The 22,277-nt window shown below is 41.4% G+C and overlaps 2 protein-coding genes across 4 annotated transcripts; one reads left to right on the top strand and one right to left on the bottom strand.

Annotated features, from left to right (window-relative positions):
• Positions 1-398: 398 nt before the first annotated feature.
• Positions 399-6,198, bottom strand: LOC128430489 (E3 ubiquitin-protein ligase TRIM39). 3 transcript variants are annotated; one of them, XM_053416570.1, is made up of 9 exons: positions 6,096-6,198; positions 3,629-3,762; positions 2,529-3,101; positions 2,356-2,451; positions 2,016-2,249; positions 1,581-1,728; positions 1,449-1,475; positions 1,124-1,269; positions 399-1,025 (listed from the first exon to the last, which is right to left on the bottom strand). In XM_053416570.1, the coding sequence occupies exons 3-9, from the start codon at positions 3,096-3,098 to the stop codon at positions 603-605; spliced, it is 1,644 nt and encodes a 547-aa protein (XP_053272545.1). In that variant the 5' UTR covers positions 3,099-3,101; positions 3,629-3,762; positions 6,096-6,198; the 3' UTR covers positions 399-602. The 3 variants fall into 3 exon arrangements, with proteins under 3 accessions (XP_053272545.1, XP_053272546.1, XP_053272547.1); XM_053416571.1 differs by lacking the exon at positions 6,096-6,198 and adding an exon at positions 3,876-3,908; XM_053416572.1 differs by lacking the exon at positions 6,096-6,198 and having other exon boundaries at positions 3,629-3,972.
• On the top strand, positions 3,787-21,914 carry si:dkey-183c6.8 (protein O-GlcNAcase). Its single transcript, XM_053416569.1, has 18 exons — positions 3,787-3,885; positions 6,174-6,439; positions 7,913-7,964; positions 10,775-10,872; positions 11,324-11,454; positions 11,572-11,743; positions 11,896-11,994; positions 12,396-12,665; positions 13,739-13,825; positions 13,929-14,401; positions 14,515-14,689; positions 15,295-15,351; positions 15,730-15,815; positions 15,922-16,026; positions 17,066-17,157; positions 17,824-18,013; positions 19,393-19,552; positions 19,728-21,914. Exons 2-18 carry the CDS (start codon positions 6,400-6,402, stop codon positions 19,862-19,864), a joined length of 2,424 nt encoding a protein of 807 aa, XP_053272544.1. The 5' UTR covers positions 3,787-3,885; positions 6,174-6,399; the 3' UTR covers positions 19,865-21,914.
• The last annotated feature ends 363 nt before the right edge of the window (positions 21,915-22,277 follow it).

Below are 22,277 nucleotides of genomic sequence, written 5' to 3'. Positions count from 1 at the left end.
CAGATGTAATCCCTCTTCATCCCTTCCTCCCTTCTTCTTTCACAGCCCCTATTAGCTTTCGTCTTTAATGACACATGTCCTGGAGGAAATGTGTTCAGCAACTCACACCAGTGTTAACTGATATCTTGCAGTGATCTTATGTTTGTGTGCATGCATGCATACCTGTGAATGAAGACTGGTGGGCATAATTCATTATCGCAACACTCAGTCTTGAAGTCTGTCTCAGTGCTCCATCTGCCCAGACGATAATCTCGTCTCTGCGCTAATCTGATTAGCACCACTCAGGTTCTAGCTTGTGGCCTGTTATAACTACAAATAGGTATTATTTGAATGGTGTGTGCTGTGCATTTTAATAGAGCACAAGCGAAGGGAAGATGAATAAGGAGATGGAGGTCATATACAATAGCACACTTTAAAGTTTATTGTTAGAGGGATAGAGAGAAGATAGAAATAGGATCTGTATGAACCAAGTGTGAAAGTTGTACTTTATGTTAATGAAACATAAAATGTCAATGAAGAGCATGAGTTATCGTATCTCTGTACAAAAGATTTAAGAAATGGAAGCAAAAATGAGCGAGATGACACAAAACAGTTTTATGATTTTAAAACAGAAAATCCTGGCTTCCATTGACTCCACTGACAGGACGGATGATAAGTGGTGATTTGTTGTCGGCACTGTCGCTCATTTCTGGGTTAAAAAGGGGAAACATGGCGTCTGTGAATTGAATGTGTGTAAAGGAATAGATGTGTGACTGGGCCTCTGCATCATAAAATGACAGCGTCCCATCCTCGTAGTCCAAAAACATGCCGATGACCCGCGGCCTCTCAGAGACCACCAGCATCTCTGCCTGTTCTGCACATGCCCGGTACTCGCTGCCCTTTCTCAGACAAACAGTCCAGTAGCCGTCCTCCGGGCAGAGTGTCACCACACCTTTCCTGTTTACTGACTGCTGAGCTACACCCAAGTCCCACGCTGTCTTAACTCCAACATCCACCTCCCAGTAGTGCCTCCCTGTGGTGAAACCCTGCATAGCAAGAGTGTTTCAAGTCATCTCTCAGTGTGAAACAGTAAGACATAACGTTCCTACAGGGAGAAATATATCCAAACCACCACTTTATTCACCTGAGAGGCGAGGACACATGGTGCTGTGTCAAAACGCTCTGGAATGTCCACCAGGTTCTGTTCAACATCTCCATCCCAGACCTGTCTCCCATCCTGCGATAGTACCAGCCAAGTGTTGGCTGTCCTAGGGTCCAGGTGAACATCAGCTGCAGAAATACACAGTTTACATGTTCTTCTCACTGTGTTAAGAAAGCAGGTTATATCCTGACTTGCCATTTAAGAGTTCTTAATTACACTGGCTTTGCTGTGAAATGCAACAATGACAGGTAATAAAATATGTCTGAGACTCTCTCTGATTTGCTTTACTGTCTATGTCAAAATGTACCTGCATACTGCTGCATCTTCTGGTGCTCTGTAAGTAAATAAGAATATATCAGCCAAAATGAGACAAACATTTGTTAATTCTGATTTTGGTGCTGTTGCGCAGAGGAACTATGAATCTTTCGAGAAGGCCGACCTTGAATGGAAAGCTTTTTCAAAGCCAAACGAAGATGCTCCTCAGTGTTGGCCACAGCTCTCCTCAGATCCCCCAAACATGTGTGTGAATGGACAATGATGTCGGAGCAGGATTTGGTGGAGTGTGGAGGACTCAGAGCTGGAAACCTCTGACATTATGAGTCAAATAGGAAAGAACTGGCTTTAAACCAGTGATTAGACTGGGAAATATGACAGGAAATATTGATCCAATAAAACAGCCCTTTAGATGGTCTTCATGCTGCTATTTGCCAACTGTTTCTGCAGCTTTCTGCTTTACGAGTGTAAAATAAACTGCCTAAACATTTGTCACAAGAACTGAAAGCAAAACTATGATAAATAATCTTTCACCAATTCTGTGAAACCAAAAATGTTTTCAGGCGAACGTTGATCAAACTGCTGTGAGTCGACTCCTGACCTGCAGAAGACGGAGGTGGTCCTCTGAATGAGAAAGCTGCTCCATCTCACTTCTCCTCCTCTCCAGCTGAGTGATTTCCAGCTCTAGCTCTGTGATGAGCCTGGCTGCCCTCTGCTCTGCTGCCGTCTGCTTCTTCTGGATCACGTCCACCACCTCAGCCTGGCTTCTTTTCATTAAGCGGAACAGAACAGAGAAGAGCTCCATACTATCCTCGATGTCCTTGTTTGAGTTTTCCTGCAGACGATAAATAAAGACAAAGGGCTAGACTAATTATACTGCTGCTATAATTGCCCTAATGAAAACATAGATGAATCCATTTCATCCTCTGATGTCAACTCACTTTGCTGAGCTCCACACAGTGTTTGAGCTCCTCCACCTTCTGCAGCCTGTCCTGGATCATCTGCTGAACATCAACCTCGTTCCTTTTCATCTGAGCCTGAATATCAAAACAACAGGAATCAAAATTAAATCTGGAATCAGCCGAGGATCAGAATGAGGAGTTCAGGGCCTCACCTTCTTCTCCCGACTCTCTCGCTCTACTGGGACGGTGTCATGACAGCGGTGGTCGGTCTCGGTGCAAAGAACGCACACACACCTCTGGTCGCTCCTGCAGTACAGCTCTAGGAGCCTTCGGTGACTTTTACACATCCTGTTCTCCAGCAGTGCAACAGGTTCAATCAGTTTGTGAATCTTCAAGGTGGCGACTCTCAGGTGGGGCTCCAGGTGACTCTCACAGTATGAGGTCAGACACACAAGGCAGGACTTCAAGGCCTTTGTTTGCTTCCCGACGCACACATCACAATGTATGGTTTTCTCCACCGTTGACATGATGCCGTTCTGCCTTCTTGCTCGAATCTGCTCGGACATTTCCTTTGCGAAATAGTTCTCACAAAGCTCTGGACGGCCCTCGAAGGCCGTCTGACATTTGGGACAGCTGATGGTAACGCTGGCGTCCCACTGTGACGTGATGCAGGTGAAGCAGAAGCTGTGACCACAGGGGATGGAGACTGGCTCCGAGAAAACATCCTGACAGATGCAACACTGAAACTGCACGTCTGACAGGTGGATGATGGGGGAATCCATGACCTGAGAGATTAGGACAGGTGTGTATTAACTGAGGAAATTAGATTTTGTAATATTATCAAGCCCCTTTAAAAAAATGACATTTATAAAATATACACTACAGGGCACATAATCTTTCAGAGCTTTTGTTCTCTGTTGTTAATGCAGTAATTACATGTAGTTTTGTTCCAGCTAGAAAAATCTCTACTTCCTTATCATTTACTTTAAACAATTCATAACTGCTCTGTGGCCAAAGTCCAGTGGCACAGTCATGAGTCAGCTTCTCCCTCTCAGTTTCAACCAAGGACTGAAAACCTCCATTGAAACTAACATGCATGCTCCTTTCCATCTATGCATCCTGCATCTCTTAAATGTAACATGTTACTACGATTCAAAACACGCCCTGCAAATATGCAAACATATTCAAATATGACTCCCTCCTGAAATAATCCTTGTATTCTACCTGCTTTGCACACTGTCTGTGGCCTGGCACAAGACATAGCATAAACATCAATATTACTTTTTTAAACATTTGTCTTTCTTGATCTTACCCTATTGCTCGAGGTGAAAGTTGAATTCTGAGGACGCACTGGTAATCACTGGGAAAAAGCCGAAGTCCTCCTCGCTTTGCTGTAACCACTCCCTCTGGGACTTCGCCCCCCTCCGGAGCTGTAAAACCACCACGCTGCTCCAATGTGGGAGGAGAGAAGCTTCAGCTTTACTGGGTTTGTATTGCCCAGTATTTCTTTTTGGCATTTGTGCTGTTTAGGAATGCATTGAGCGAAAACAAGGAAGTACCTGGATAAAGGTCAGTCACCTTCACCATTTCACCACTCCTTTATTTCAAACTTGCAGGAAAAAAAATTCACAAAAATAGTGTAACATAAACAGAAATTCACACAGCTACAAAATTTCTATACAGCGATATATTGATGTCCTAAAATCTGCATACTAGTTATAAGAATGATCCCTGCGACGATAACACCTACATGAAGTGTGTAAAGTAAAACACAGTTAAAAAAATACAACCTCTGACCTAATTCATCAACCATCACAGCATTTCTAAAATCCTAAAAAAGCCTATATAAAATTACTTTAAGCTTTTACTGTGAAGAACCATCCTCCATCTTTTCCTTTCTCCACTTGGTCTCATGCTTCAAAAAGCCGCCGAACCTTCACAAACAACGACTCTGGCAATTTTTTTCAGCGTAACTTACTGGCAGCAGACCTTTCATTTCCTATTCATTGTGAGGTGGGCAAACAGGTGACAGGGGGAAATAGTTTAGATGGGAACATCAAAATCAATCATTAGTCCTCTGGTAAGAACACTAATCTACATTGTATTAGATAAGATAATCCTTAAAATAGATTTGCAGCATTAAAGGGGAGAGTGAAAACAGACACATTTGTTTATACAAAATTAATAAATAAGTAATCAAATACAAACTTGATGAAATATAAAGAATACCACAAATAAATGTTGAACAGAATATACGCATTGTGAACAGGATTGGTGATTTATATATTATTGAAACGTCACAGATATTGAAATTCCACAGAAATTACTGCACAATTATGGAAGTTACAGCTGAGTACTCGAATTTCAGTCCCAGGCATTGAAGCATGTGGTCGAGCATAAGTGAGTAAGTTTCTTCTGTAATCATGAAGAGTTTATGCAGAATGTTTTCAACCTTACGTTAAAAATATACTTGTGTTATTTGTATATGTTAGGTAAATATCTTCTGCACAGATGTCTGATGAATGATGTTGATGATGGCTAAATAAAATATTTACCTCCGAGTATTACTAAATGAGCCTCAGTTGTCCTTAATGGAAAATACGAATAGAATAGTGCACAAACAGTATGTGAACACATATTCAGGCTCGATGTTTTTCTCCCTCTGATGATGCACCACCTGCTGTAATTTAATTAAGTTCCAGCAGGGGCTGCTCACAGTTAGATTTATAAAGTGGCCCAATTACAATATTTGCAATGACACCAGAGGAAATATAAAAAAGATAGCCAATTATACCTCACATTAAATGTCTCTGTTAGGCTAGAAACAAAAATATTACAAATCATTATTATTATAGGCACACAACAGTGGGTCAAAAGGTGTGTCACAGAGTTGTGTAATGCAAAGGACAGAGAGAAGAACTGAATATTGGCACAATCGCACAAGACAAGTAAAAAATCTGATTATTTTGCCAAATATATCCTTGAAAGCATTTGCACATAGCAGTGGACTCTGTAATAAATGATTCAAATGTGACACATCAGGCTACAATGAAATGGCAACTGAGTGTAACACACAAACACAGACACAAACACACACACACCTTGCTCATCTTCTTGCCTGTGCAACATGCTGCCTTCAAGGCTTAAGGAAAAACAAGTATCTGAGTTACTTCATATAAAATCTGAAATCCTCAACAGATTGGAAAATAAATAGCCAGCGCTTTTTTACCGTGTCTTTCAGAAATACGGACAGATATTGTAAAGACGTTGTCTTTCAAATACAACTTCCCCCCAAATCAATTTTATATGTATTTTGATAATGTGTCTAAATTTTGAACATACTGAAATGCTGCATGGAAATCATTCGTAGAAAATAGATGTAGATGTTGGTTTAATTGTAAAACTGCAACTGAACTTGAAATTTGTTATTGAATTTAAATGTCGGTTATAAAGTAAAAAAACTGTCTGCAGCTATTTTCCCTGTGGTGTAGTTCTCGCCACTGTTTAGACTTCATGTAACTTCCTGTTAATGATTTAAGCTACAATCTGAAAATGTTTAATACACGTTTTACCACCATTAAACCCTAAACACTGCATAAACCTTTATGGAGACAAATGTATTTGGAGCCTCCGTCTGCTAACCCAGAAGGAAACGATTTACTTCATGAAACAGTAGAAGAGATAAACCAACTTCACACTATTGTTACCCACACGGTGCCAAAGGGCTGACAAAGTTAGCAACAGAATGTTCAGCTAGCTGATGAAAACAATTAGCTTACCGTTAGCTAGTGAGTTTGTCAGCACCATACCGGGCACAGTGTTGTTATTGTTTATCTTTCCACATGTCCCTCAACCAGGCTAAGTCAGGTGGTTCGGTACTCATTAGTAGGACTCTCCGCTGAGCTCCTGAACGCACCACGACAACTCCAGAGGAGGAGAGGAAGAGGAGGAGGAGGTGGAGGCAGACCGAGGGGAAGCATGAAGAACATCCCCGGTATCTGAGCTGACAGACGGGGAGAGCATCTCGTCCTCCCTCGCTCGTTCAGGGGGCCGACAGGAGGCGGCGGGAGTGCTGGGGACAGGATGGAGGAGAAGAGTCCGTTTCTCTGTGGGGTGGTGGAAGGTAAGAGCGGCCGACTAAATAACTGACCTCCAGCCACATCATGTGCTTTCTTCTCTTCTTCCTCCTTCACCTCCGATAGTTGATTGTGAACAGACCAACGTTTGACCTATATTTGCAACCCGATGTTTTGTCACCGACTGCCAGGGGGGCGTGGGAGTCGGGATCTGTGAATGGAGCCTGACGTAGGTGGAGGATGTAAAGGTCTTTAGGAGATGATGTGCTGGTGATCAGTCAGGCGTGAAGTGGAGATCAGGCGGTGAAAAGCGTTCAGTCATGTCTGGTTCGAAGGCTGCAGCCTGAAGGGAAGAAAGACTATGATGAAGAAGAAGAAAGGGATGATAACAACCATCAGGGTGAGGATGGTGATTAAGATAGTGATGATGAGGAGAATGATAACAACCAACAAGGTGAAGATGGTACTGGTGATGATGATGTTGAGAATGATAACAATTAAGGTAAACGTGGGGATGAAGACGATGATGATTATGACTGCAGACGTTTTTGGGGATGACATGACAGAAACATGATGATGATGGTGGAAAGAGCTACTCAGGATGTGAGTAAGAAGGTGGATATAATGATGATGAAACGAAGAAGAAGAAGAAGAAGAAGAAGAAGAAGAAGAAGAAGAAGACGAAGAAGACAATCTAATGGCCCCAATCAATATAATCCGAGTGTTTTAACATATAAGAAGACCATGGGGGACGTGATGGTGATAATGGTGATGAAGAAGAGTAGAATAATAATGTGAACTGTCATTTGTCAAGTTAAAAGAATTGTCCTTAAATGTTTTGCTATCTGACCAAAACGAAACCCACTAATATCCTAACAAGTCATAAATCACTGAAAAGCAGCAAACTTTCACACTTAAGACGGTGGAACTGAATGTTTGTCACTATTGGTCTTTAAATGACTTAAACCAGGATTGATTATTCAAATAAATTCACTAGGGTCACCATGACCCACTTACAGTACACACACATGTGAACAAACACACACACATTGGAAATTCAAAAGCACAAAGGTGGGAGAAGGACCCTGGGGATGCTCCCATTTCCGAGAGTGCAGCTGGAGATGAATTATATCTCTGTCAAACACAGAGGTCAGAAGTAAACTCTGCAGAGAATTTTATAATCTATTATTAACTCCAACATATGGTGTATGTATTTTGTTCATGTCCCTGGTGCATCCTCAGTGAACTTCTTTTTAAATCTGTCTCAACACGAATAGTAATATTTGCAGCAAAGATAACATTCCTAGTCTAAATCTGATTCCAGGCTTACACACACATCAACCTAGGACAGTGTGTGAGTGTACACACAGAACTATAGGAGCAGATCCCCTGTGTGACTTTGTAGAACTAATCAGCGATGTTAGAGTTTAGGTATCAATTATATGTGAAGGTTTTACAGCTTCACTCACTGCATCAGTAATGGGTTTATACACATGTCACTTTTATGTTTTTAACTCCAGGATTCTATGGGAGGCCTTGGTCTATGGATCAGAGGAAAGTTCTCTTCCAGTGGTAAGTGTGTCAACATGCACTGTCATCAGCTGTTAATTAACCTGGCGGGGGTTCGGTGTGTGATCACAGGTGTGGCATACGCTCAGGAGCCACTGATCTGACGCCTCGGGGCTAAACGCAGAGTCACATGTTCATTCCAGCCCCAGGCAGTCCAGAGAGGAATCATGACACCATAGCAAAGGGCAGACTCATCCTCCGTCTTGACGCCCAGCCATGGAGGACGGGAGGGGGCGAGGGAGGGAGCAGATAATAAATTCGATATTGCTTTAAGCCTCTGTAAGAATGGTACTGTCAGTCTAACACTTTGAGTGATTGAAGAATGAAGTGATAAACAGAATTGCATTCAGTAGATCGCTTCTCTCCGCCAAGGCCCAACAAGTCCCTTTAAATTCAAGAAAGCTGCATATTTCCACAAACGCTTAAATATATTAGCTCCCCAAATATGACAGATTGTTTTCATCTAGATCCATGATATTTTCCTTGGAAGAACAATGAAACTGTTGAAAAACGTGATATCTCACATTAAAGGGAAAAAAGACAATCCTGGATCCACCACTGATCCAGATCTGCGCAAAAATCCAAAGGGATCTTCTTTAACCAAAACCACATTCTTCAATCAAGAATCATGGTAATCCATTCAGCTGTTTTTGTGTAATCTTGCATACAAACCAACTAACATACAAACAGACAAGGGTGAAAACATAACCACCTTGGCGGAGGTAAAGGAGAGACTTCATCATGACATCCGGACTCAAGGATGACCTAATATTGGGTGTCAAAGGTCAAAAGGCAAAATGAAACCAAAGCAACTTTCCAGTCGAATTTGATCAAATAATGAAGTGACGACATTTCATATCCAAAAGGTCAAAGGTCACTGTGACATATCATGAAAAAGTACTTTTCGGTAACTAGTTGTTGGAAGCAAGCAAGGAAGTATTTATATTCTATCTATATTAATTGATACAGTATATAGAGAATTATTGTTCTCTTAACCTTGACTGAGTTAAGGCTGCTGAGCTCCAAGCTCTCTATATAGCAACAGCATTGTTCTTTCCATGCAGCGACCTTCCCACCAGGGAGCAGCAGGGAGTCTCCACCCATTCAGCGCCTGAATCTTTCTCCTGCAGATCACAACAACATAAAAAACGTGGACAAAAGCCATATAAAGCAGATAAAATCAACACTCAAGATAATCAAATGTCGCCCGGAGTACAAGTGCTACAAGAATCAGCAATTAATCAGACGTAAAGGAAGGATGAGCCGAGACTCCTTTTGACTATCCACACAAAGGCAGCTCATCACTCAGCATTTTATATTGGAGGTTCATCATCAGCTCACAAAGAAAGACACACATTTCAGCATGAATCAGCTGAATCAGGCATTTCCATGCCATAAAGGATTATTTCAGTCAAAGTGCCATTTCAAGCTCCTGCAGGCATTACAATAAGTCATGTGTATACGTTGTTGCTATAAGATAACCAATTCATTCTTGACGATACATTGATCTATGAGCTATACTTTGAGTGGAACCGGATAAATGTCTGGTGGGAGCTGTGACACACTTTTATAGTTCAACAGCCAATAGTCACAGCCGACTGTTTCCCCAGAGATCTGTTGTTCCCTCTGCTGGCTGCTTTCCCTATGCTCTTAAATAAACAGAGAAACCATTATACTGCAGCATTTCTTCTCCTATTATAAGGATTTCATAAGATATAATCCGATAATATATGATTTGATATATGGATATAGTTTCATTTTCAAATATTTGTAATAAAAACATATAATCCGATCAAGTATGATCTACGTTATGTACGCATGGTGTGTGTTGTGTGTACAGATGCAGCGACACTGTTGCATAGATAGACCATCGCTGTTTTAAGAAGATGCTGTGAGAATGAATGTGACTTCCAAACTTTGTTGGTGTGGCAGGCGTTGAGCGTGTGGGCTCCAGGTTTATTTTTAGATTAGCTTTTTTAGACTCGAGTGTAGGGTGCTGGCAAAATTCACTGAGTGTTGCATAAGTTCGGCAAAGCGGGCTGTGGATGTTGCTATAGGACAGTTAATTTGTGTGTGTGTGTGTCTGTGTGTGTGTGTGTGTGTGTGTGTGTGTGTGTGTGCGTGTTTGAGAGAGGCGGGTTGCTGCTTTGTGGAGGCGACTTACAGTACGTACCATCTGTCCAGGAAATGAAGCACAGGGAGAGAAAGGGAGAGAACACAGTCCTCCCACAAATGACTCGGAAGACAAGAGCTGGTCTATGTCCAGAGAGAGAGAGAGAGAGAGAGAGAGAGAGAGAGAGAGAGAGAAAGGGGGAGAGAGAGAGAGCAAGATTCATGTTTTTATACCGTGTATGTACGCGCGCATGTGTGTTTGTGTGTGAATGCACGCTGGTGTCGATGTTGTTTCACTCCTAGTACTATGCTCTATTTATAATTCAGGAGGTCATTTCCTGTAACTGAGGGGGCCATGGAGCACTGCGATCGATATACTGGATCTATTTTCTTGCTGTTTGTTGTTGTTTTCCTGTTTTCTTTGTCCCTCCTCCTCTTCTCCTTCCCTCATTCATTCACTCTCAAATCTTCTCTGTCCCTACAGGAGTCCCACCCCCTAGTATATAGAATAATAAGAACATTTCGGAGGAGAATATAAATAAAAAATAATAAAAATGTCATAAAAAAATAATAAACTCCAATAAATTATTGTAAATTGGTTTGATCTGGCTGAAGATATTATTTAGTGAGAGTGAGCAAATTGTGTGACACTTGAGACTGACACTAGTTTTCTCCTGACACTGTGGTTCTTTGTCCACCAGGATGCAACACTGGGGGCTGAACACCTACCTGTATGGTCCGAAAGATGACCTTAAACACAGACTGCTGTGGAGAGAAGTCTATTCCCCCGAGGAGGAGGGTAAGGACGCCCCATTTACTCATCTGTCAGTCTGTGTAGCTGAGCAGTCATCCACCCGTGCTTGCAAACAATTTGTGCGGCTGAGATATGAATTTTATTGATTTCAGTGTGTTTGTTGTGAGTCTGACATCGTGACAGACGTGCAATTCTAAATCAGTTGGGTACCTCAGCACTACAGTAGTAATTGGTTATAACCAGAGCTGTGGTGGGACATTTTGTTATATTATTATATTATACACTGTCTCAAATATGATACAGCCCTTTTGAAATTACTTGTACATCTAGTTTTAATTGCATAATCAAGGCATCAACAGTTTTTATGTTGTCAATTATAATATTTTTATCTCTGCCAAGAAAGTTAGGTTTTCACTTTTATTATGCAAAAACTACTGAATGTATCAACATTCTGACTTTAAATGTCAATTTCAAGATCTCTTCTCTCTTCTCTCAGGTCAGTTGCGTACTCTCATAGTAGAGGCCGAGTCGAGAGGCCTGAGGTTCGTTTACTCCCTCTCTCCTGGTCAGGACATCGTCTTTTCTTCTTCCTGTGACCTGACCCTGCTCAAACGCAAGCTGAGACAGGTACACGTTTATAACATGCAATAAGATACTCAATACAACTGAAATGTAATTGGTGCATGGTTTGACCTATAACCTCTGTTTCTTAAATATCTCATTTATAAACTCATCTCTCTCTAGGTATCAGACCTGGGTTGCCAGGCCTTTGCCATTCTGTTTGATGACATCGATCACTCCATGTGTCAGGCCGACAGCGAGGCCTTCTCCTCATTCGCCCATGCTCAGGTCAATGTAACCAATGACATGTATCGGTTCCTGGGAGAACCACCCGTCTTCCTCTTTTGCCCAACAGGTAGGACTGGACGTTGAGATGTGTGCTCTACAGAATGTAAAAAAAAAGTTATTTAATAAACATGTCTCTCTCTCTCTCTCTCTCTCTCTCTCTCTCTCTCTCTCTCTCTCTCTCTCTCTCTCTCTCTCTCTCTCTCTCTCTCTCTCCCTTAGAATACTGTGGTTCTCTGTGTTCTCCCAGTGTATCCAAGTCTCCCTACCTGCAGACTGTTGGAGAGGACCTACTGCCCAACATAACAGTGATATGGACAGGTGAGAAACAAACACAAAGCTATATTCTGCAGACACACAAAAGGGACTTTAAGTAGTGTTGTGTTGTTTGGTTTTCTGATTTTTATAACCTCATTAGTTGACCTGTAGTTCCATTGCCAATAACAGCACAAATCCACATACAACCTCCGCAGACTAAAAAACGGCAGTAGAAAAACATTCGTCACAATTTATGCAGAATGACTAAATTAACATTTAGTGACCTAGCTTGCAAACTTTAAACTCCCTGGGCAATGCCTTCAGAGTGAATGGTAGATTTGGGATCTGCAGCCTTTTTAAAATTTCTTTCCATCTTTCTGAGAAGGAAATTGAATTAGGAAATTACATACAGGCTGTTGAGATTTGTGTGTTTCCCCAAACATTTCCCTTCTTCCTGCCAACAGGCAATAAGGTTATCTCTAGGAAACTGTCAGTAGACTGCCTGGCAGAGGTGGAGTCCGTCCTGCAGCGTCCCCCGCTGATCTGGGACAACCTGCATGCGAATGACTACGACTCCAGACGTCTCTTCCTGGGGCCTTTCAAGGGTCGAGAGACCGGGTTGAGGAGCCACCTTAGGGGCCTATTGCTGAACCCGAACTGCGAGTTTGAGGCCAACTACATTCCACTGCACACGCTGGGGAGCTGGTACAGAGCTGGGGAAGAGGAGAGGAAAGGTGAGGGGCGGAGTATGAGAGAGGAAAAGTCTCCAGTTAATGAATGAATATTGGCTCTGCCAGACAACGGCCATGTGCAGTTAGTCTCCTTGCTTCAGCAGACACGTCTAATAGGCCTGTGTTGCTTGGCAACAAACACAATTTGATCCAGCATAAAATAACATTTGTCTTATATTACTAAATTGTATACTAAGAATGAATTGCTCCATCTGCTATCCTGGACAAAGACGCTTACTGTGCTTTCAGCTAGAGTGTCACAGAAAATATAAAGAATATTCCCTAACACTGTAATGGTGGAGCTGTAATAACCCTTGCATCACCTTCATTTGACCATTGGTTCATATTTATTGTACTTAATTTACACTGACAGTAAAAAACAGCCATCACAAGAAAGAGGGAACAAAGGAGTTGGATGGGAACTTGCAGGAGAGAAACCACTGTGGCGTGCAAAATGTTCTGAGTACTAAGTGGAGGGAGAGACAGTGATGGAGAGTAATTGCATTGTGTGATGAAGGAAGAAATGAGAGGAAGAAGGAGAAACAAGGCGCAGGCTTTAAGGGAAAAGAAATGAAGGGCAGCCCTGTGATGAGGATGGACATTTTTGAGGCTGCTGGATGTATGTGACCTTATTACTGGTTGTAGTATTTGTGTGGCCGGGATTTTATATTATTATTATTCTAGTGAGGATCCAAATTTGAGAAAAATAAGTAACAAAACAATAAAAACGTCTAGTCAAGATCAGTAATAGTTATTTTTTATCTTTAGTATTTAGACTAATAATCGAGATGATTTGTATCTTATCTATTTTTTTATTTTTAATTTTAGTCAATATTTTTAGACAATACATTTTGGGAAAATGTGTAAGGTTAAACAACAATCAAGGACACAGGTGTAAAAAATGCTTTCACAGCTCAGCTTATCCAGTAGCTTTATCAGACCTGCAAACACAAAATAAGTTGTGTTCTGAGAAAGTGGTAAATCTTCTTTTGTGCGGTCTTGTGTAGTGTGCACTGTATGAATGTATGTAATGTAGTATCCTCTAATATAATGACACCATGTTGTACATGCTCTAGATGAGGACTGTGAGTACTGTCCTGATAGAGCTCTGTCTGCTGCACTACAAGATTGGATGGAGGAACTCAACCAGCCACTACAAGCAGGTAACAGAATATGATTTAGTGTCTGTGTGCAACTTTCATGATTTTTGATCTATTGACCACAGAGTTAAATTAATGCACACTATGTTTTTTTAAATCATGATAGGTCGTCAGTGCTCACGAGCAGACCAGCGTTCCGCTACTTCAACGTTTCGCAGTAAAACTCCTGACGGATCTGAAGGCCCCTCTGGATTCAGAGGAGCCCCTGCTGTGGCCAAACTCCCCGTCTTCCCCCTGAACTCCGGCTCACCACCAACATCACCCACTAAGGTTAATGGGGAGAGGGAGGGGCAAGACGTGGATAAACTGAGAGCAAACCCGCCTTGTCAACCCAATCACCAGCCTCCAGGATCCAGACCTGGTGCACCCTCAGGGGGAAGCCGAGGGCAGAAGGCCCAGGGAAGGGGGCTCTGTCTTGGGAAGGGCCTGCTAAGTGAATCCCAGGTGCGGCTGCTGGTTGGTCTTCACTATCTCCCCCACGAACATGGACCATCTGCCCAGAAACTGCTACAGGATCTGACCTGGCTTAAATCCAACTGTGACCTGGTCAGCTCGAACAGCAAAAAGGCACCTCTGAAGGTTGGTGTATTTTCAGTGTGGATTTCTTTTGGTGATATGAACTTAAACTATTAATAATAGTACCTCAACCATTACCTTCTTGTTATGTCCTTCGTGTACGTGCATGTCCTCAGGTTGATGAGTGGCGTGGTCGGGCCTCTAGGTTCCTGTCGCTGTGTGAAGACATCGCTCAGCTCCACTGCAGCGTGGTGGGCGGGGCCAACAGGGCTGTGCTCTATGACCTTTACCCTTATGTGTGGGATCTGAGGAACACGGCTCTGGTGGCAAAGGCCTTCATATGCTGGCTAGGTAGGAATAATAGAATACAGAGTAATAAATCTGTTTTACTATACTGTACTACTGAATGCGATGTTGTGGTATAATATAGTATAGTATAGTGCCGTATAGCATAGTGTAGTGTAGAGGTGTGGTATAGTATAGTACAGTATAGCATATTGTAGTGTATGATAGTATAATTAAGTGTAGCATAGAAAAGTCTATAGTGTATAATATAGTATTGTTTATTGTAGAAGTCTAGTATAGTATAACATAGTATAGTGTAGTAAAGAATCGTGTAGTTCAGTACCTAGTGTGGTAGTGTAGTATAGTATTACATAGTATAAAGTAATGTAAGATAGTATAATACAGTAGAGTTTATATAGTATAGTAACCAGTAGTACTCTACTATCTATACTTTTCTACTAGTATACAATAGTAAAGTATGTTATAATTAATGTATTCTATAATCTTTCTAAAGACAAGACTATAAGTGTATTACTATAAGAAGAGAGAGGACGTGATAATTGAAGATTGATGTGTAGATTAGTGTAGATTAGTGTGCTGTATCTGTCTCATCTTAATTACTCTGTCTGTTGCCTTACACTCCACCCGAACCACTCCCTCTCCTCACTTAGATGGGCGAGTGTTGGGTGACAGCTCCACCCTGGGCTCCTGGAGAAACTGCTTCCACTGTGAGTAGTTGTGACCTTTAAACTCTTTGTCTGTCTGCCTGTGCCTGAAATAACTAACAACAGGTAGCCCGGGCTGCACAAGTCATTCTTACCTAAAGTAAATCCTACATGAAAAATTACCACCAGACAAAACTGCCAGTTATGCTTCAAATGCTGACAGCAGCAGCAGAGAAGAAACTGAAAAAAGTATTTAATCCCAGCATTTCCACATCTCTCGAGGAGCTGAGATGCTGTAAACCATTGAGGTTTTATACTGGCATGAATATTTAAAGTGCGAGTAGCGAGTGCGATCCTTTGCCAACTCTGCTGATAACTGTCCTGGCCTTTTACCGACCCTGACCACATGACCACCTGACATTCAGTTCTTGCCTCTGGCAGTGTGTGGAAAGACCACTGGGGTGGACCTCCCAGGAGTGGAGTCCGAGCCGTGGGCGTTCAAAGGGGGCGTGTCTGGCGAGGTGCAGGTAGGACGTATGTTTGTATAATGTCATTTTAAAGGGATTTGGTCAATTCCTCCTGGTTTAACCTGTATTTATTCTTATGCCTCTGCTGTTTCTGTTTGGCGTGTAGATGCTTCTCCCGATAGGAAGCAGCAGTGAACTCTTCAGTCATCCTCCTCCTCTCTTCCCCACCTCTCGTCTCTATAACGTCAGGCCCTACCACAGCAAGGACAAGGTGTGTAGTCAAACCTACACACATCATTATTTCACACCTAATGATCCATGGAATATCATGGAAGTCACAGAGTTGCATTCAGGATTGAGACAGACAGGGAATAGTTGTGTAACTTGTAAACAATCTATGGCCACTGAAGATTTTTCAGTAAATCTGCCTGGTAAAAAAAAGCTGGAAGCAAACCAGGATGTAAGAACATTTTAGGTCATGCAGATGTTTTGACTTAGTGATGGAGAGTCATGGAAAATTTATGGAATTTTCAGTCAGAACCACAGTAGGCTCCTAAAAATGCTGCAAAATTTAACTCAAGTTTTTAAAGGACACTTTATTTACATGGACACCAGTATTCCAACTGTAGACCCTATTTAGAATAAGACCAGTTTCAATTATGATGCTTACACGAGTTGCTAATAGAATATTCTGTTCATATTTCACTTAATATGTTACAGAGCATAGCTGGATTATAACATCTGACCTTATTCCGCCAGTTACAAATCCCCAACCTGGAACAGTTCGATGTTGGGTTGTTTTCTTTCTAATTTTGCAAAAGTTACAGCTTCTTTTGTATTTTTCCATCTTGTTTACACCCAGAGCTTGTATTGTCAAGCAGTTGGTTAATGCAGATGTGTCGATGTCGCAAAATGCTGTAAAAGCGACAATAGGTCATTATATCGCAATTAAGACATGTGACATGTCTACTTGATCTGACTATGTTCAGACTTCAGCAAATGTTTTGATTTCATTATTGTTTATTCTGACTATGACCTTACTCAGGTTTTGGTAATCAGAAATTGTTGTTTATATGACAGTGTCTTTTTCAGACTATTGTCTTAATCAATATCGGAATAATGGTGTCCATGTAAACACAGACACTGATTTAGTCACTCACTAACTCACTCACTTACTCACTCTATCACTCACTCACTCACTCACTCACTCACTCACAGGTGTGGGAAAACAGAAATAGCCATCTCTCAAACTGATTATTTGTGTGTGTGTGTGTGTGTGTGTGTGTGTGTGTGTGTGTGTGTGTGCATAGGTGGAGTTGTATCGGATGGTCCGGCAGCTTCACCTGAGGACTCAGGGTGGCCAAGAGTCCACTTGTGCTCACCCAGATATCATAGGAGACAGGTTTGTGTTTGTAAGATTAGAGAGGAGGCATTTACACGACAGACATTAATCACAGTAGACTTTATTCACACATTTTCATGCCAGAGCTGAAGGTATAGTATTTTTTTGGTTGTCTATTCATCTGTCCGCTCTCGTAAACGCAATATCTCAGGAATAATGTGTGGTAATTTGAACTGATCAGATTTTGGTGCTCAATAGTCAAGGCCACTCTAACCTTGCAACACAGAGTTTCGGCCATAACTCAGAAATACAAGCCATGAATTCATTGCGACAAAATACACAGCCATGAATTCATTAACTATACCACGTATTCTTTTCATGGGTTGTTGGGGGAGCTGGGGCAAATCCCATCTGACATCAGGCGTGTGATACGACCTGGATAGGCATTCATTCTCATGCTGAATTTAGAGACTTTAATCGAACACAACCCAATCTGCATGTCTTTGGGCTGTGGGAGGAAGCCAGAGTACCCGAAGAAAACCCACACAAACATGGGAACAAAATCAAATCAAATAATCTAATCATATTTTATATTAAATATTATTATTAAATATTAAATGAGTCTGAAAGACATGGATTTAAACTCAGCCTTGACCGTGTGACGGAGACATACAACTATAACAGAAATTATTTAATTTTGAAATTCATGTTTCTTAATTTCCACAGATGTCTCGGACCTTGCCTGGCGCTGTGCCCCGAGTACAGCTTCATCCTGGAGGATGAGCTAGGTGTATGTGGCTGTGTGTTGGGTATCCAAGATGTCCGCTCCTTTGCCAAGCGCTGCCAAGCTACCTGGCTGCCTGCCATGAGGGACAAATACCCAACCAAAGGAGGCAACACACACCCCAACGTGCAGGTGAATTTGAGGAGACGTCCCCTTTTTTTTATCCATAACGTTTCTGTCGTTCTTAAGAGAACACAAGTCCGACCATTTTACATTAACTCACCTGTAAAGTTAACAAATGTTTAGATATATATGTATCTGCAGTCACACCATCTGATCCCTCTCTGACAGATTAATATCCCACTGAGAGATGGATGGCAAACATAGATAAACAAAGCAAATCACACACGTAGACATGGTTTAGACCAAAGAAAAAGCGTCTTGGTCACCAGTTGGTGGCTGCCTGCAGTAGGGATCACAAACCCTGCCTCCTCCATGTTAGCTGATGGGACATGGACCAAACTAACATGTCAAAGTACACGTCAAATAATTCTATGTCATATTAGGCAGTTCTTGTCACTCTGATGCATTTTCTATTGCTCACCAGAAACAGGGTGAAACATCATGATTGACAGCTGAGACTGACTCACAATTGGTTGAGGATACGTATTGGTGGTAACTCGCTACCATGGTCCCATCTCCTGATCGCTACTGACTCCAAATGTGTAAAATGGCAGTGTTTGTATCCATGATGTTTTGACTTTATTTCTGAATAGTGAGAGGAGGAGATCTTTATATTAGTTAAGGTTATGATTTTTTCTCTACACAATATTAAACTTTTTGCTAATTACACACTGAATGTTCAGCACCTTACCTTAAAGTATCTTCGTTGAAAGTTCAAGGCTATAACACACAGTGCTGGTGAGAGTGTAGCCAACGTGACAAACGGTCCAGTGATCTCAGGCCAAGAGCCAAACAGAACCGTTGGTGAGCAGATGAAACAGTCACTCCCAGACATCTGTGGAGGATTTATCTGCCTGCTCAGTGTGTCACAGTGCACATCGACACACCCACTTAGGATGACTGTGGTGCTGATGCAGGTGTATTGACTGTTTATCAAAGCTGAACTGGTCAGACAGTGACTGATTATTGGAAAGCATCTGTTCCTGCTATATATAATATATGCAATACTAAGGGTTACTCATTCATACAGTTGCCTTTATATATAATGTAATGCCTCAAAACAGGCACAGAGGTGTTCTATAAGGGGTTCTACAAAACTAAAGCTGATGCAGCAGCAGGTGGCAAAGCGTTTAATGTATACTTAAAACTAATGTGGAAAAAGTGTCACATATGGCTCATTATTATAATCTAGTGGCAACTAGAGGAAACTGCAACAACATATCAATGTCCGTTCAGATAATTTCCACAAACCTCCAACCAACTTTCCATTAAGAAAACTGTTAATCACCTCCCAATCAATTATGCTGGATAGCACAAAGATAACTTATAGGAACTTTATGGATCATTTAGCACGGTGAGAACGCCCATGATTCTTTGCTCTCCTCTAGGACCTGATCCAGATGATGGAGGAGGACCAGGGCGAGTACCCAGACTCGCTCCTCTATCACTTCCCCTCCCAGCTGCGCCTGGACGCTCTGCCTGAGCTGGTGGACGTCAGCGTCAGCCGCACGCTCCTCACTGCCCTACTAACTGCCCTCAAGGCAAACGGTAAAGACGGAGCCCTGAGTAACTGTATGTAAAGCGTGTTTAATCCTCTTGCTGATAAGGCTAAACAGCTGTTAATAACATCTATGAATCTCTTATTTAACTTTATAAACTGAGTTATTTGTTGTGTATTTTTGTGTGTAGTTTGAGACCAAGTCAAACCTTTTTCTATGTGTAGGTTCTCAGGGTGTGTTCTGTGAAGTGCAGCCGACAGACCGCCAGAGGCTGGAGTTCTTGACCAAAATGGGCTTCCTGGAGATCCTCAGAGGAGAAGCCAGGAGCCGAGAGGGAGTGGTGCTGGGGAGGCTGCTCTGAACATAGAACACGCACAACAACACACACAAGGTCACACACATACACAACACCACACACACGTGAAGGCACTTGCACCCAGATGCAGTTACAGACACAAAATGAGTTTTCATTTTATTTTCTTCATCAAGAGAGAGAACATTTCTAATGGGACGATGCTGGATTTCTTAGATTCTGAGTGGCAGTAAAGAGGGTGAACCCACATATTTCTGAGGGATTTACAAAATATGAAATAAGCCTTTAATGTAAACCCTCAGCGGATCTGTGCTAATCTGTCTGGGATTCTTCCCCTGGCTGAGGATTGTGAGTTGTCGTCTAGCTTGACATGAGAGCAGAGAGCTGGAGCAGCAACAGCAGCAACAAACTTCTCTTTTGAGGGACATGAGTCATTCAATCACACTCATATTTTAGTTTAATGGTTATGAACAATATTGCTGTTTGATCCACAGAGAAAAAAGGTTTGATGGCAATCCTCCTCTGCTCTTTGGAGCCACTTTAGCCAATTGTTTCGTTTTTCTGGCCTCCATCTTGTGTGATGCAGTTTTTCATTTCATTCAGGCCTCCCGTTAGTGTTGTTTCCAGATAGGTTAAGTTTCATGCTCCTATCCTGCTGTTTGAATAGTTTGCAGACTCCAGACCAGACCAACAACCTCTCTGTTTACACTCCCTTAGTTTGGATAAATGTTTACATGCATGATAAATAAAACATTATGTGGCTTTTCACAAAGTGGAATTACATGTACTGACACTGGCACAGACATAATTTCAATGGAATGATCTAACATGGCAATATTAATGAATATGTTTCCATCATATCTATAAAGTCTAAGGAGAAAAAAGCAATTGCATGCACGCTAGAACTCATCAGAAAACCCCGCAATAAATAATCATCAGATTTCTGTGCATGAAAACTATCATTCAGACATGAAAACAATCATTCAGACAGATAAGATACACAAAACACACACACAAAGACAGACACATGTACAGACTTCTCTAAAGTTTACACTCGGTTCTGTTGGCTATAATAATAGATACCTCTCCCTCATTCAACACCATTTACACTTGTCAGATACATTTCCTGTGTGTATGTATGTCTTTGTATGAGGTGTGTGTGTGTGTGTGTGTGTGTGTCAAATATACAAACTAATAAACAAATCATTATGCCTTTATTCCAAACCATAAAGAACACACACACACACACAGTCATAATAAAAGAAGCACAACAGCACTCACAATCAGATCCTCAACTTAAAGTATGTAGATCTACGAATGTTCATTTTTTTGTAAACAGAAAAGACAAAACTACTTTCTGTGCAAGTATTTATACTTCTACTTTTGATTTCTGTTCTTTTTTATTATTATGCTCGATCAATCACAGACTGAAAAGGCACTTTTATACGTCTCGTCTCATCATCAACCTCATCACCATCTTATGTGAGAGTCTAGTCCCAGAACTTAAAATGATGTAAACAACTACACAAAAAAGTCTTGAAGCACTGAGATAGAAATGCATGATGTAAAGAAACCTTTTAGAAAATACGTCATTGTTCTTTGCAGAGGGTAGTCCACAACACGAGGTATCGTCTACTTAAAACATTTCTGTGAATGTGGGCATGTGTGGTTTGGTAATGGGCAATAAACGTAATTTTACACAGGCAATATGAAGCACTGTGAAAAAAAAAATCGAATGAACCTATGACCTAAACACACTTTTGTGTCAGAATAATAATAATAAAAGGATAATATTAATAGTTTCCATCAAACTCCTGGATTAAGTGGCCGACCACTCACATGACCCGTCGTCTACGTGTAGTCATTGTCTCACTGTCTGCCTGCACTGACTTACATGTACATGTTTGTTTTACAGTGAGTTCCAGTAGAGTGCTATTTAGTATGTCTATGCAGAGTAATGAAGGTTCAAACTAATTACTGTAGAATTCATTGTGTTTTTATTGATAAGAGTAAAACTGTCATTTTAACAGTGAATTATTTCATTGATCTGACGTGTTGATTTAATGCCGAATTAAAAGATCTTTTCTTTCCCCTTTAACTTGTTTCTTTTTTTGTCCTACACATTCGTTTTATAGTAGTAGGGAATACAATACTGATACAAGACATACTGTAATAACTCAGGTGGCAAAAACATGAACAAAACATGGTGGAAAACTTGACACATTTAATAGAGGTTGTTTTTGTTTGAATAAGGAGGTGCAACAACTTTAAAATACTTCATAAACATTTTATTCCTGGCACTGTACTGCCACCATCAGGACAAACAGAAGAGTGAGGGATTCCTCATAGTGTTGACATATGTTATGGTGTCTTTCCTTATCATTTAGAGAATCGGAACAGCTCTTAATATGCCGGCCGCTGAAATACTTTTGCGTCATTTCACTCAGTTGGAAGGTTACTA

Source organism: Pleuronectes platessa, chromosome 23, assembly GCF_947347685.1.
Source record: "Pleuronectes platessa chromosome 23, fPlePla1.1, whole genome shotgun sequence".
Classification (NCBI taxonomy): domain Eukaryota; kingdom Metazoa; phylum Chordata; class Actinopteri; order Pleuronectiformes; family Pleuronectidae; genus Pleuronectes; species Pleuronectes platessa.
The sequence above is the reverse complement of the archived record's forward strand: the minus strand, read 5'-3'. Positions and strand labels throughout refer to the sequence as shown.

Bases quoted from the DNA above. Each gene is read 5' to 3' on its own strand.
- LOC128430489 (XM_053416570.1), bottom strand. From the start codon at position 3,098: ATGGATTCCCCCATCATCCACCTGTCAGACGTGCAGTTTCAGTGTTGC. The intron at 1,476-1,580 runs GTCGGCCTTCTC...ATTTACTTACAG, and splicing joins GAAAAAGCTTTCCATTCAAG to AGCACCAGAAGATGCAGCAG. The intron at 1,026-1,123 runs GTGAATAAAGTG...CTTGCTATGCAG, and splicing joins CATGTGTCCTCGCCTCTCAG to GGTTTCACCACAGGGAGGCA.
- si:dkey-183c6.8 (XM_053416569.1), top strand. From the start codon at position 6,400: ATGGAGGAGAAGAGTCCGTTTCTCTGTGGGGTGGTGGAAG. The intron at 12,666-13,738 runs GTGAGGGGCGGA...TACATGCTCTAG, and splicing joins TGGGGAAGAGGAGAGGAAAG to ATGAGGACTGTGAGTACTGT. The intron at 14,690-15,294 runs GTAGGAATAATA...CTCCTCACTTAG, and splicing joins GGCCTTCATATGCTGGCTAG to ATGGGCGAGTGTTGGGTGAC.